Raw genomic sequence first — 15523 nt, forward strand, 5'->3', positions numbered from 1 at the left:
CATTTTTGAAGCTCAAAACTGTCTGGTACCAATGATATGTGAAAGCATAAACTACAAAGAAGAGGTTACCATGGGGCTAAAATTTTAGATACTCTGAGATTCAAGAGAGAGTCACCTTTTGAAATGTCATAGTATTTTAAGAGATTATGAAATGGGCAGAAAGTGTGGAGGGTCCACTCTTGGTGGATATAAGAGCTATATAAGGGACAGAATCAGGTGAGAAAGCTCTGTTTGGGGCTGACGAAAAATGGAGAAGCTAGAGAAAGCTCCCAAACATTGAGTTTCATAGGAGTAATCTTTCTGCCTTTTGGAGCACAGCTGTCTGCTTAAACTTGATCTCTAACTGCTCACTCACACTGTGTACTTGCTGACATTCTGTGGCCTGGCTACAGTTTGGAAGACTACTTTAAGAACAGTCTTAAAACTTCCCTGTGTAAATAAGTTCTTTTTGTATTTATGGTCAGGGAGGTAGCTTTGTCCACCTTTAAACGGAAAGAAAAGAAATGAAATCTCTTAAAGAAAAATGACGCTTTTAAGTATGTTTATGTAAGCATAGAAGTTTTTAAGAGGCATGGAATAAAAAATGGATCTGACTATTAAAACTACAGAAATAATCTCGAGAAATAGAAAGACAGGTGATTAGTCTTGTTCATTTGACCACTGCTAATGTCAAACCAATGTTTTTAATATTAATGGCATTGAAAAATGTGAAATAGAGCTTTGAAGCATTGACTCTAAACTTAGTTCCACATCATTAAGGTGCATACATCTCAGCCTGGAGCACATTTATTCATTTCATTTTGGTTTTGTGGCCAACCACTGCTTCAAATCGAATATCCTGTACATGATTTATGGCTGCCAAGGCACGTTCAGGAAGAAATCTGTATGAAAAAAAGATGAAAAAATTTCAATTTAAAATCTTTGACACCAGAGTTCTTTTTTGTTGTCAGTTAAAAATACCCTGAGAGTTATCTGGTTTGCATTTAGTTTTCTTCTGTTCTTTCTTCACATCTACCTATTTTTTGTGTGTGTATATTTTAATACTCACAGTTCAAATATTATGCAAATATAAAGAAAGCACTGATATATACCACTCTTCTCACCTTCTCATACTAGGTAAACTATTATATGAAATCTTATGTGAGTAAAGACCTAAAACTGAAGACCTAGGCTTATTGCTATAACTGTCAATGAATCCTGATGCTAAGAGTTCACAGAGCAACACCACCAGAACCCATTCCATCTGCCTCTCCACCTCTCCTTGAGTTTTTAAGGAATATCTATTGATATTATGCCCTCTATAATAAGGTAAAGTACTTTAAAAACAGCTACCCCCTTTGAGGAGCTTACTGTTTAGCTAAGAGGCTAAACAACAGGCTCAGATGGTTTCACTGTTGAATTCTACAAAATGTTTAAGAAGGAAATAATACCCATTCAACACAAGTTATTCCAGAAAAGAGAAGAGGGAATACTTTCCAACTCAGTTTATGAGGTAAGTGTTATCCTGACACAAAAATCAGACAAAGACATTACAATGCAGTGTTGGTTTAATCTTTAAAACGAGTCAGTGTAATGCACCATATGAAAAAACTAAAATAGAAAGACCATAATACCTTAACATATTCAGTAAAAGCATTTGACAAAATCTGTATCTACTCTTGATGAATATGCTCATCAAAGTAGTAATAGAAGGGAACTTCTTCAACCTGATAAAGAGAAAATGAAAAAAATCTATAGCTGATATCATTCTTTTTTTTTTTTTTTTTTTTTTTTTTGCGGTATGCGGGCCTCTCACTGTTGTGGCCTCCCCCGTTGCGGAGCACAGGCTCCGGACGCGCAGGCTCCGGACGCGCAGGCTCAGCGGCCATGGCTCACGGGCCCAGCCGCTCCGCGGCATATGGGATCCTCCCAGACCGGGGCACGAACCCGTATCCCCTGCATCGGCAGGCGGACTCTCAACCACTTGCGCCACCAGGGAGGCCCGCTGATATCATTCTTAATTGTGAAAGACTGACTACTTTCCTCTGAGGATCAGAAACAACACTTGGATGTGTGTTTTCACCAATCCTCTCTGACATTGCATAGGAGGTTCTAGCCAGTGTGATAAGGCAAGAAATAAAAAACATATAGACTGGAAAAAAAAAGAAGTAAAAGTATCTTTATTTGCAGGAAATATGATCATCTGTGTAAAAATGTCTGTTATAATCTACAAAAAAGCTACTAGAAGTGAGTTTAGCAAGGTTGCTAAATACAGATAAAAGTGCAAAAATCAAATATATGCTAGCAACAAACAATGGGAAATAGGAAAATTTTAAAAATGCCATTTGCAATAGCATAAAAACCATGAAATACTTTGGGATAAACCTGACAAAAGGTGTGTAAGATTTGTACACTGAAAACTACAAAATACTGTGTAGAGATATTGAAAAAGATGAAAAAATAAAAAGATACCTTGTGCTCTTGGATTTGAAGGCTCAATATTGTTAATATGTCTGCTCTCCCCCAATTGATCTATAGATTCAATGTAGTCTTAATCAAAACCCCAGCAGGCTTCTTTATAGACCCTTTATTTTTAGCTAGTTCACCATATTGCATTCTCTCTTTAATCTGTCTTTCCCTCAGTTAGAATAGTCTCTGGCAAAGACTGGGCAGAGGTGATAGATGGAGTAGAGAAAATGAATCATTCTCTTTTTATAGATTGAGTAAGGTAATAGTAGAGGAAACTTAACTCTTCTCCCCAGGCATGGAGAATTTCCATGGCAACTTTCACAACTGAAAAACTCTCCATAATGATAGCTCTATCAGTGTTGTAGTATTTTAGGTGTTTTGTGCTGTACTTACCTCTCTAGTGTTAGGAAGATATTGAGATATGATGGAACAAAAATCATTTTCTTATTGGTAAGTATTCCATCTATCAAGCTTCTTGCAACTTCATTTGTCTCCAATACAGGGAATAGTCTGTGATTAAAAAAGAAAAGTTTGGTCCTTTTTGTTGTTTTTTATAATTAACAAAAGCAGGTAAATTAACTTATCTTTTCACTAATTAGGATTTAAAAGCTTCCAGGGGCTTCCCTGGTGGTGCAGTGGTTAAGAATCTGCTTGCCAATGCAGGGGACACGGGTTCGAGCTCTGGTCCAGAAAGATCCCACATGCCATGGGGCAACTAAACCCGTGCACCACAACTACTGAGCCTGCACTCTAGAGCCCATGAGCCACAACTACTGAGCCCGCGCACCACAACTACTGAGGCCCACAAGCCTAGAGCCCATGCTCTGCCACAAGAGAAGCCACCACAATGAGAAGGCTGTGCACCACAATGAAGAGTAGCCCCTGCTCGCCGCAACTAGAGAAAGCCCGCACGCAGCAACGAAGACCCAACGGAGCCAAATAAAGAATAAATTAAATAAATAAATTTATTTAAAAAAATAATAAAAAAATAAAAGCTTCCAGGATTCACTGCACAAATGCCACCTGCCTTCCCTCCCCCATGCTACATTGATGTTTTGTTATCACAATCTACTACTTTCACATCCAGTAGGTGTGTTTCATGGCTCACTCAGTCAAAACATCAAAATGGTGGTGAGGAATTAGATAATAGAAGAGAAGAGGAGCCAGGCAAGGAAGAGTAGTGGGTAGGACTGATCAAAGGACAGAAAGGAAACAACTGGCATCTTTCTTCAGGGCTTGTTAGATATGAGAAGAGAAATCTATAGCTAAGTACACTTGCTTTCTTCTTATGAGAAGAGAAATCTATAGCTAAGTACACTTGCCTTCTTGTGGAGGTATCCCACAAAGCTGGATTGTTTTGAGGGCATTTAGTACTTGAGATTCACTGCTGACTTGCCTATGCTGAAGTTTAATGAGAATTCAAGACATGCATAGGGAGTATTACATTACAACTAGAGGTGTGACCTTGCTTATACTGAAGACTGTATACATGGGGTCTTGAGAAGTATTCATAACCACAGGCCAGTATAGAATGCCCATTAATGCAAGATGATGACAGGAAATTAAAATGTAAATGGATTGAAAGTATTGCACCAAAGTTAAGTTGTCTAGGCATAGGCTGAATGGCTTAGTGAATACAAAGGTTGTGCGGAGGAGTTAAGGAAGTAGTGATTGTTATAACTTCCTTCCCTGAGATATCATGTGATTTACTTCACATGATTGAAGTTTCCATGACTTTGAGTGGCAAGCCAGCAGAGAGTAATACAAATCAATAGTTTTCTAAATTATTGGGTACTACCTCTTCCCTCCCTGATTTCACCTACCTGGGTCTATCAACCCTGTCTCTGAGCCAAGCCTCACATTAGTATATGGACATGCTAGCCTTTGCCAAGGAAGTTCAGAATCAGGTAGTCTGGGTGAGACCAATTCCAAATTTTCAGCATTGCCTGGGTCAGTCCCCAGGGTCACCCCCAGGAACCCACATACCCGAGGTCATATTAGCCTTACGCTTGTCATCTATTTTGCCTTCCCCTCTGGAAGACCTGGTACTCTGGGCTCACACTAAGCCTGAATGCTTACCAAGAGGATTTGTATTGGGCCCAATTTCCTATTTAAGAAAACTGAGCCCAGAGTCCCAATTATATTATTGTATTTACTTACGTACAGTACCGTGTACTTGTTAAGTACTTGTGTTCTAACACAGTTAAGGACTCAACTGCCAGGGAGTGGCTACAGCTCTGGAGATGACGCAGCTAATTCAGAGTTTCAGAGTCAGTAGTTTTAAATGAGGCTGAGCTTAATAAAAGGGAATTTGTTAGCTCCTTTGAATGACTATATTTAGGACTAATTCCTTTCCAATAATAAATTGGCTTCAGATTAGCAAGCTCAGTATATTTTGTTAACCTGTAGAAGAATGTTTATTAGAATGAGGCAAATTGTGAAGCAGGTGTATTAATTTTAGGTTCCTTATCCTCACCTTTCCGCTTTTTTCCTCTCTTTTCAGGGCCAATTTCTCCTCTCTTGCCGTCTCAAATCCTCCTTTACCAGAAACAAAGTACTTGGTCAAGAAATTCACCTTGGACTTCCCTTTGGTTAAGAATTGGTTAAGAATCTGCCTGCCAGTGCAGGAGACACAGGTTCGAGCCCTGGTCCACGAAGATCCCACATGCTGTGGAGCAGCTAAGCCTGTGCACCACAACTACCGAGCCCTCATGCCACAACTACTGAAGCCCGTGTGCCTAGAACCCGTGCTCCGCAACAAGAGAAGCCACTGCAATGAGAATCCCGCGCACCACAAACAAGAGTAGCCCCCGCTCGCCGCAACTAGAAAAAGCCTGCGCGCAGCAACGGAAGACCCAATGCAGCCAAAAATAAATAACTGAATAAACTTTAAAAAAAAGAAAAGGTCTCAGTTTAAAAAAGAAAAAAAAGAAATTCACCTTGACTGAGGGGTTAAAGACTCAGCTTATTGCCGCTTCTAGGAACATTTGCATTTTAAAGGAGGACAGGGTGGTAGCCATGATCAAATGCATGTGGTTATATTTACTATGTCAGTGTTTTCCAAACCTGCCTCCAGAGTTACCTGGTTTCCTTGTAAACAAAGCAAAACATTCTTGGAGCTCGCTTCACTCTACTGAATCAGAATCTCTAAGGAAGAGCCTAAGAACATTTATTTTTTATGTAAGCACAGTGATGATGCTTAGGATCAGGCAAGTTTGGAAAATGCTGGAGTCCTTTGTGCTAGCACTGTGGCCAGTGCTGTCGAATATGGAAACGGGGCATATACCTGTGCCTTTCCATACTCTATTGAGGAGGATGAATCGCGAGTGGGAGGGGGAGGTGAGGTCACATTCGTTTTGGGGGTGTGGTTTCCCGGAGAGGACACTCTTGCCATTCCCCCCCCCGAAGCACACCTCTCCATCTTACCCACCCCCATGCTCACTCCCTCTTAACACCTGCGTGTGTGTTGAGTCTTTCCCCTGGACACGAATAAATACCCAATGCCTGATTCATTGGCAGCTGATCACTCCTACTAGCCCCTAATGCATTTTTCCCCTTTGTTCATCTAATTTCAAAGTGAAAACGTAAAGGCAATCCGATAACATTAATAAGAAATAATGTTTTTCCTTTTTCGTTTTTTTGTTTTCTATTTTCTCAGTTGACCCACCTAAAAATTTCTCATGTAGAGTTCATACCAATTTCTCAGGCCATATTTCCATCTTAACTTGATTTTGACCTTACCTTGTGCTTGGGTTTTTAGTGAACCCGGTATTCACAAAAACTGGGCAGAGACACGAGGTTTTGATACCAGTTTTTCCCAAGGCTTCAAATTCTGATGTCAGAGCTCGGTGGAAGCCAACAGCAGCAAATTTGCTGGAACTGTAAGAGAATTATCCACCCCTGTTAGCTAAGGGAAAGTGAAACATTCCTCAGCTTTCTGTGAGAGGAAAATGTTGATTTTGTTTGAGAACAAATAAAAGCCAAACCCCCAAATCTTCCACTTGGTCGTCTATTTTCATTTACATTTTCTTATCTGATTTCACTGAATTCTGAATGTACTGATTTTTTTATTAGTAGTGATAACAATAGAACAAATTCTAATAACTTTGATTGACTTGCTTACTGCTCATTCTACCTATAAGGTTTTTCCATTCAATCTTTAAACTGTTTTCTAATCAGTTTTTTACTGCTGTTTTTATTTTGAAAAATATGAATCAGGAAAATCATGTTTAGAAAAACTATGTAACTAATATCTGTATTAACAAACTTCTGTGGGACTCTACACATTTCTCCTCTCTCTCTTGATAGTTTCTCTTTTGAAATGTGGAGTTCACTTTGGCTTCTTAATTTCATTGTGAAGATCTGGAGTAAAAAGACTTCAGGTGGTGTGGGTGTGTTAGTGTGTGCAACCTTCAACATATTACTTTGTCTTTTTCCTTTGATTTTCTGATCTTTAAAATGCTGGTAATAGGGACTTCCCTGGTGGTCCAGTGGTTAAGACTCTGCACTTCCAATGCAGGGGGTGCAGGTTCGATCCTGAGTTGGGGAACTAAGATCCCACACGTCGCACAGTGCAGCCAAAAAACAAAAAAATAAAATAAAATTCATTTATAAAAAGATGCTGGTAATAAAATATAGAGCCATCTTGAGGATTAAATCAAATAGCATATGCATAATAACTTTATTACCTATAAGGAGCTATGTAATGTTAATTGTATTTTTGACCCAGATGACAAGAACCATAAAGTTAAAGGCTGGCTGCTCTCTTAAAGGAAAAGAAGAAAAGGAAAACAATTATTACATTGGGTTTCCACATTTCTAAACATTAAAACAATATTAAATGTTTAATCTGCGAAATTCTGATTTGTGTTTTAAGATGGTAGAGGCAGCTTGAAACAACCATATGTATGTGCAAGGACACCTTAACCTACAGTGAAAATTAACTACATCTGTGACTACATTTGGTGTCAGAAATAATTTGGTCTGTGACCAAATTCATCCTTGAACATGGATGTGTAGGTAAGTAATAAACCAACTAACTACCCACCCCCATCCCCACACATTGATACACATGTATTGACTGTTACAAAAAGAATTGGCCAAAATGTTAACAAATTAAACTTCTCTATGAGGTTGATATAAGACCAGAATAAGGAAATGAGATGCCATTGAAGGAGTGTATGAAGAAAAAATATTTTGCAAATAGTGTGTCTTTAGGGAGTTCCCACCTTCGTCTCTTTATGTCCTTGGTAGAGCATGGAATATGCTATCTGCATCTTTTAATACGGTAAAGGCTTTCTCTCAATCCCCCCCCCCCACACACACACAATCTTTTATGGCACAAGCACACTGGAAAATGCTTTGATCCAGGAGCCACTCTGTTTAGCTTATCTTGGGCATGCAGGCCATGGCACAGATTTGTGTTCATTTGGACTTCCTTATATTTTGCTTCTTAGTCTGTGAGTTCCTTCTTTCTTTCTTTCTTTCTTTTTTTTTTTTTTTTTGTTTTTTAGTTCCTTATTTCCTTTATGAACATCTACTCATTACAGGATACAACGAAAACATGCTTGGCATTACTGTTTTTTTTCATTGCTCTGTGGAGGAGTTTTCAGAAATCTAAAAATATTTAAAATGATTTTTCATTTAAAACCAGTTTCCTTGTTTTAGGAGAAGTCATTTTTAAGAGTTTATTCTAAACGACTGTATACATTCTGTAAATCCAAATTACCTGCTATGAGACTTTTTTTAGCTTTTATTTTTTGCAAGGCATTTGACTTTTTGTCCTAAGAAGATTCAAAAATGAAGAAAACACAATTCTAGCTCTCCAAAAATAAACAAATAAAATAAAGAAAAATAAAACAAATCACCTGTTATGAGGACTGGAATCTGAGGTCTAATAAAACCTTAAAAGTGTAAAAATATATAGCACTGCTAGAAAGTAATACTTACCAATATGGAATAATGTAAGGAATCACTCCGTGGCCACATATTGAAGCCACTGTGACAATGTGGCCATGGTTTCTCTGCATCATCGCTGGAAGAAGTGCCTTTGTGATCTTCAGGATCATTGCAGAACCAAAAGAAACAATGACACAGGTGTTAAGTTTCCAAATTAGGTAGTTTTATTTTTAAGACAAAATGTCATTTAAGACAACTTTTTAGATGAAATGAAATACGTGCCAAGATTCCATGATTACTTCTCCACCAATGACAGAAATGAAAAAAAGATTAAAACAATTTGTTTGAGCTGGCATTGAGTGCTATGCACTGCATACCACATGCCAAGAACTCATCTTAATATCCCTCTTCTTCCCTTCAGAGGGAATCAAAAATCTCTTTTATGGATCCATCATCTAAACAATATTATTAAGGGAAAAATTCAGAGTTTTCAGAGCTGAGAAAATTCCGTATGGTAATCTGGTATCATGTGATTTTTTTGTTTGTTTGTTTGGGGCTTTATCTTTCTAATGAGAAGAGTTAAAATCTTGTGTACCTATATCAAGTTGAGTAGAAAGAGCTGAGTCCTGTACTGACCCATGGTCATTATGTACCATGATCAGATTTAATATCTCCCTATTTGTAATACTGTGCATTATACGTTGATGTTCCAGGAAACAAAAAGTCTTTCTTTACCTCCAAAAAGCTTTACTGTTTGGTGAGAAATATCAATATTATTTTATGAGAATTTTATAAACGCACCCGATGGACCCTGTGCAAATTCATAGAGCCAGAACTGCCAAACCAAGCCACCCCCAAATTCCTGACCCACAGAAACCGTGAGAGGAATATGAACATTTATTCTGGCTTTAATCCACTAAGTTTTGATATAATTGTTATGCAGCTGTAGACAACAAATACATGGGGTCTCTCAGTAGTTTGGTGGTCATAATAATTAATTCTCATTAGCATGTGTGAGGGGCTTGGGAAAATGGGGGAACACATCTCTTTTTTTCTTCTCTCTTCCAGAATCCAGATCTGTCCTATGTTCTACACTAATATTGAGGCACTGGAAGATTAATTCATATAAATGCTCTCTATAAAGACATATTTCAGTCTCTCACAAAACCAAACAATTATAAGAGGTCTGTAGAGCCTTATCTCTAAGCTCCAGCCTGACCTAGAGCTTTGCTCAGAGTTCCAGCCAGAAGAACCCCCAACCCCTATATAACCCAAGTAGTGAGTTCTTTGTCCTTTCTGTTCTAAAATTCCATGACATGAGGTCACAAGTGAATGTACACTGTATGTATGTGTATACTGACAATCCTTAGGAAAGCTCCATGAATATTTTTTGAGCACCCAGTACATGCCAGGCTTTGTGTTAGGTACTGGTGGATAAGGCAGACTAACTAGCCTACATTCTGGTGAGTCGTTCCCCCTTGAAATCTGTGCCCTTCTGTCAGAGACACGAATATTGGGTGATTGTTGTTTTAAGGCAAAGATATGGAGTTTCCCATCCAGAAGGATGTGAACTCAATTATGAACTTCATGTACCTTAAGAGGAATTGTCAGACATACACAAACTAGGAATATTTCTGACTCATGCTTACCCAAAAATGTCCTAGGATGTTGACCTCAAAAGTTTTGGTAATCTCTTCATCCTTTGTACTAAGAAGGTCAGCTGGATATACTGCCCCAGCATTATTCACCACGATAGTTACATCACCCACCTCTTTCTTTACCTGTTGAAATAGAAAGAACACATTCATTGGGTGTAGTATCGAAACTCAAAGTTTTGGGGCTGATATCATCCAGGGATTAGATTCTTTATTCTTTATTCTGTTTGATGAGATCTCTCAGAGTTCAGGCAGGAAAGAGCTTTAGTCCAAAGAGTGGTTGCCAAGGAGACACTGTCATAAAGCTGGGGTAAACTGTTTTTTTTTTAACAGCTAAATTTCAGTACCCAGTACATCATAGATATTTTTTGAAACTTATCAATAAAATGAAATTAATATTTGTGTTGATTGATATATCTGTTCTAACTAAATATTTTAAAAGTGCTAATTGAGTAATCCTGTTTTCACTACCTGCTAGCTACATGAACTTGGTCTGACACATCAGTTCTTACCAAACATTTTAAAAGTACTAATTGTGTAATCCTGGCTCTGCCACCTACTAGCTACATGACCTTGGTCTGGCTTAAACCCTCTGAATCTGTTTGCTCACCTGTCAAGTGAGGTTAAGAGGGTTATTGTAGGGATTGAATCAAAGGGTACAACCATTTTCAGAGTGCTTGGTCCATTGTATTTGATATTTACCCTTAAAAATTGTTATAATAATTATTAATATTATATTTTCTATAGAAGATTAGATTGGCACCAACATAAATAAAATCTCAAAGAGGAAATATTTAAAGGAAAAAATAAAGGAATTACTGCAAAAGTAATAGGACTAAAATGAAAGTAGAAAGTTATCCTTTTCCCTGGTGATAAATCTTTTCTCTGTCACTCTGTGCAGCTGCTCAAACTTCTGACCAGAATGAAATCGATTAATAATATGAAACAATAATAATAGGCAGAGTTGAGTGGATTATATGGAAGGAAAAGGTCTATGTCCTACCTTGTTCACACAACTACCTCAGTTAGCAGAGGCTAAAAAAAAAAACCATCTAATTTAAATTAGGCAGGCATAAAGAATCTTTTCATATTCCATGTAAGGGGACACAAAATTATGGGAAGAAATTTGTATTCTGAAGTCTCACCTGGTTTACAGAGTCATAAATCTCTTCTCTGTTACTGCAGTCTACCACAAACACATGTGTAATGGCCCCTAGTTTTCTGCATTCAGCTGCAGTTTCCTCAACGCCATGCTGTAATTGGAAAAAAACAAATTCCAAAAGATGTAGGTCAGTGAGGGGACAAGAGTGAGGGAGAAAGCATTGGGGAAGAAAATTTTTTTAAGATTAAAATTCACGTCCAAAATGTCCCACTTGTTTGTAAGCAAATTTCCTGAGAGGCACCGCTTGCCTAACTCGCAGAGATTATACCTGGCTTTTCTGCCAGGGAAGGTTCATGTTAGTCTCACATGTTTTCACTTGTTTTACTACATTCTCATAGCTTAAAGAACATGCTTGAAAGATGTTCCTCTTTGTGGTGTCATGAAAGGAGATGTTTGAATATGGAGAGGAATACTCAACAATATATTTAACATATGTTTGTTGAGCACCAACTATGTAATAGGCAGTAAAGCACCTAGCAGACTGTAAAAATTTTAGGATTGCGTGCATGTGAAAGAGGGCACGAAGAAATTCTGTCACATATTCTTTGTTTTTTATTTGGTTTTTGCCTTGCCAGACCTTTAAAAAATACATTCCTAGCTCAACAGTCTGCTCTGGGGCCAGGTTTGGTTCATTGGCTGTAGTTTGCTAACCTCTGTTCTTGCCTATCCTGTGAGGTATTGGGCTGGCCAAAAAGTTCGTTCGAGTTTTTCTGTCAGATGTTCTGTTCGGTTTTTCTGTAAGCTGTTCTTTCTGTTACAGAACATCGTACAGAAAAACCCGAACGAACTTTTTGGCCAACCCAATATTATCCCCATTTCAGATAAGGAAACTGAGGCTGAGAGAAATTGTCTGCTCAATTTAAACAGTTTGGAAGTACCCTGGCTCCTGAGTCTATGTTATCAAACTTGCATATCATGGCATAAAAATCACTGCTAAGGTCTCAGTTATGTTCCCTTCATCAAACCATCCTGATGGGGACTTCCCTGGTGGTCCAGTGGTAAAGAATCTGCCTTCCAATGCAGGGGACGCGGGTTCGATCCCTGGTCAGGGAACTAGGATCCCACATGCCGAGGGGCAACTGAGCTCTTGCGCTACAACTAGTCAGCTCGTGCGCCTTTACTAGAGAACCTGCGTGCAAACTACAGAGTCCACGTGCCCTGGAACCTGTGCACCACAACTATAGAGCCCATGAGTGCTGGAGCCTGTGCACCACAACGAGAGAAAACCTGCATGCCACAACTAGAGAGAAGCCCTCACGCAGCAATGAAAGGTCCCACATGCTTCATTGAAGAGCCTGCGCCACAACTAAGACCCGGCACAGCCAAAAATAAGTAAATAAATAAAAAATAAATCTTAAAAAAAAAAAAAAGCTATTGGGTGCCATGACCATAGTCCTCTTCCAACTCGCTCTCTGCAACTAGATGTGATGGGTAATATGGCACGTGTACTTTAAACAACAACAACAACAAAAAACCCATCCTGATGCATATGTAGAGTAAGGCTCCAGGGAATTTAGTTACCAAACTTCGAGAAAGAAAAATACAAATATAAGCAAATGTTAAGTCAAATAAGTTTTTAAACACCTGTCTCACTTGTGACTTTAAAAGGTGGGTAAATGAATCCAATACCTTATTAATATCCCATAGAACCAGTCTGCTCTTCTGTTTTGCAAATTCATAGGCAGTATGCCTTCCTATTCCATGCCCAGCTCCTGTAATGAGAACAATCTCCCCAGCCACAGATTTTCTCGTCTGGGGAATGAAAACCTTCACCAAGGATTCTAAGTAGGAGTAGATGATGATGATCAGAAGCAGGAGGAGATCCAAGATAATATTCATGGCTCTGCTCTGTACTCTTCTCCTCTGGTTCAGTCCCTGTCTATTCCCAGCAAAGAGCCACCCTCTTCAGAGAGCTCCAGGGAAGAGCTGTGTTCCAGGTGTTGATGGGACTGGCAGAGGTAAGCTAGATTTGCAGGCAGGCTTTGTCCATGTGTTCTAATGCGTTAGATGCACTTTGAGCTTTTGAAGTGGTATCAATTGCTAGTAAAAACTTGGCACGGGGACAAGGGAACTCAAGAGAAAGTCCTCTCTGGATTTTCTTTTTGGTTGCTGTTGTTTAATACTATATTTTATTAGTTTTCAAGCACTGATTTGACATCTACATACCTTGATTTAAAAGTTTATATTTTATTTTGTATTCAGCCCATACTCAATTAAGTTTAAAATGAATGCAAGCATAGTATAGGGCATAAGTTATTTAAAAGTAAACCATTTATCATTGGAGTGAAATCAGGTCACGGGATTTATGGTAGCTAACAGTTCAATGAAATGGTGCCCTCTTATTGTATCTATCATTCCATTTCTCTACATTTGTACCTCCATCGTCCATGCCTATTCCCATGTGCTAATTGCTCTTAAATTCCACAGTAAAGGCATAATTTTAAACTTCCTCTACTTTCAGGAGGCACACTTTTCTTGCAGTTCAGTTTATGAACAAAAATGATCAATATTGGGGCTTCCCTGGTGGCGCAGTGGTTAAGAATCCACCTGCCAATGCAGGGGACACAGGTTTGAGCCCTGGTCTGGGAAGATCCCACATGTTGCAGAGCAACTAAGCCCGTGCGCCACAACTACTGAGCCTGCACTCTAGAGCCCTCAAGCCACAACTATTGAAGCCCGTGCACCTAGAGCCCGTGCTCCGCAACAATAGAAACCACCGCAATGAGAGGCCCGTGCACCGCAACGAAGAGTAGCCCCTGCTCTCCGCAACAAGAGAAGAATCCACACGCAGCAACAAAGACCCAACACAGCCAAAAATAAATAAAATAAAATAAATTTATTTTAAAAAAGATCAATATTTATTACTGTAGTGAAATCAATACTATGATTTATTTGCCCAAAGTTAATTAGGACCAATTCTTTTTATTCTGCTAATAAAAAAACTCACTTTTTTAAATTCAGGAGAAACATTAGCACCTTTCTTTTATCATTCTTAAGCAGCTCTCTGGCATAATATGGACTTACTTTCTGAGAAGCAGTTCTGTTCTATGTTTCACCACGGCAACTGAAAAAAAGATGCACAAACTAAAAAATGAGAATTATGTTTTATTTGTTGGCCTGAGGACTATAGCCCGATGTTATACCCTCTCAGACAGTGTACTGCTCCAAAGAGGTAAAGGAAGAGCTGATAGGGATAGAGTAGGGTAATCAAATAGTTAGTTTAGGGAATTCCCTGGCTGTCCAGTGGTTAGGACTCTGTGCTTTCACTGCCGAGGGCGCAGGTTCAATCCCTGCTTGGGGAACTAAGATCCCGCACGCTGCATGGTGCAGCCAAAAAAAAAAAAAAAAAAAAATTAGTTTAGAAGTCCCACTAGGGGACTGTAGATAGAGAAGGAACCTTAGGGAACTTTGGGAAACCACAGTAAGTTAACGATCACTCAAGAAAGCAATGGGAAAATCTTGAAACTTTGTGGGCTTGCTTGACCTGTGAAACAGAGCAAATCGCTTAGCAGCAAAGCCAGACAGGCTTGCTTAGCAACAAAACCATGCAATGGAGGCATAAGTCATGCCTGAAGATGATAAAACAATAGTGGAAAAATAAGGCCTACATCCTGCCCAGCGAATGTCAACAAGTTAATGACCCCCTAGGACATGCTCTCTTCACACATAAAAAGCAGTAATTTGGGAAAGGTGACACTTCAAAGTGAAAGACCATCATTATACTAGACCTGAAATAATTTTTCCATAGCACTATGACAGTCCCGGATGGGCCACATAGTGCCCAAAACTCCCCACCCAACAGGTAGGAGGAGTTGATGGAAGACTCGAAGGAGGAGGAAGAAGATGGTCTCCCCACCCCCGCTTCTCCTTTGATTATAAAAATGTAACCCACTAACACTTGCTTGCCTGCCTGCTTGTTTGTAAGCCTCACAAGTGTCCTATTCTAATAAATCACTTCTTATCTATCACTTTGCCTCTTGCTGAATTCTTTCCATGCTGAGACAAAAAGAGCCAGAGCTCCTCCGAGCCCCCCCACCCCCCACCCACCGCCGAGATGCATTTCTGTGGTTTCAGAGCCAGGATATATAGTAGTTTTTGCTGGGAAAAAAATGTAGTCGAACATCAGAGTTTATTGCTAATCACAAAAAACCAGACATCTCAAGTTAATAATTTTAGTTCTTTTCTATGTATGGGAAGATGCAAGAATCTGGGGTCCTTGACACTATTCCTTTGATATGCATCTTAACTATTTTGGGCCAGTATCCTGTCTTTCTCTATCCGGAATTCCCCTCAAGGTGCATGGTTGGGCAGCTGCAGTGGCTGATGGCTTGATGGAGAGCAACATTCATTGTTTACAAAA

At 39.1% G+C, this 15523-nt stretch overlaps 1 protein-coding gene across 2 annotated transcripts; it reads right to left on the reverse strand.

The window, feature by feature from the left end:
- Window positions 1-790: 790 nt before the first annotated feature.
- Window positions 791-13002, reverse strand: HSD17B13 (hydroxysteroid 17-beta dehydrogenase 13). Of its 2 annotated transcripts, XM_060093531.1 has the most exons (7): window positions 12793-13002; window positions 11147-11254; window positions 9996-10127; window positions 8398-8504; window positions 6190-6327; window positions 2842-2958; window positions 791-881 (listed from the first exon to the last, which is right to left on the reverse strand). In XM_060093531.1, exons 1-7 carry the CDS (start codon window positions 13000-13002, stop codon window positions 791-793), a joined length of 903 nt encoding a protein of 300 aa, XP_059949514.1. The 2 variants fall into 2 exon arrangements, with proteins under 2 accessions (XP_059949514.1, XP_059949524.1); XM_060093541.1 differs by lacking the exon at window positions 11147-11254.
- Between the last annotated feature and the right edge of the window lie 2521 nt (window positions 13003-15523).

This window comes from Mesoplodon densirostris, chromosome 1 (assembly GCF_025265405.1).
Source record: "Mesoplodon densirostris isolate mMesDen1 chromosome 1, mMesDen1 primary haplotype, whole genome shotgun sequence".
Lineage (NCBI taxonomy): Eukaryota > Metazoa > Chordata > Mammalia > Artiodactyla > Ziphiidae > Mesoplodon > Mesoplodon densirostris.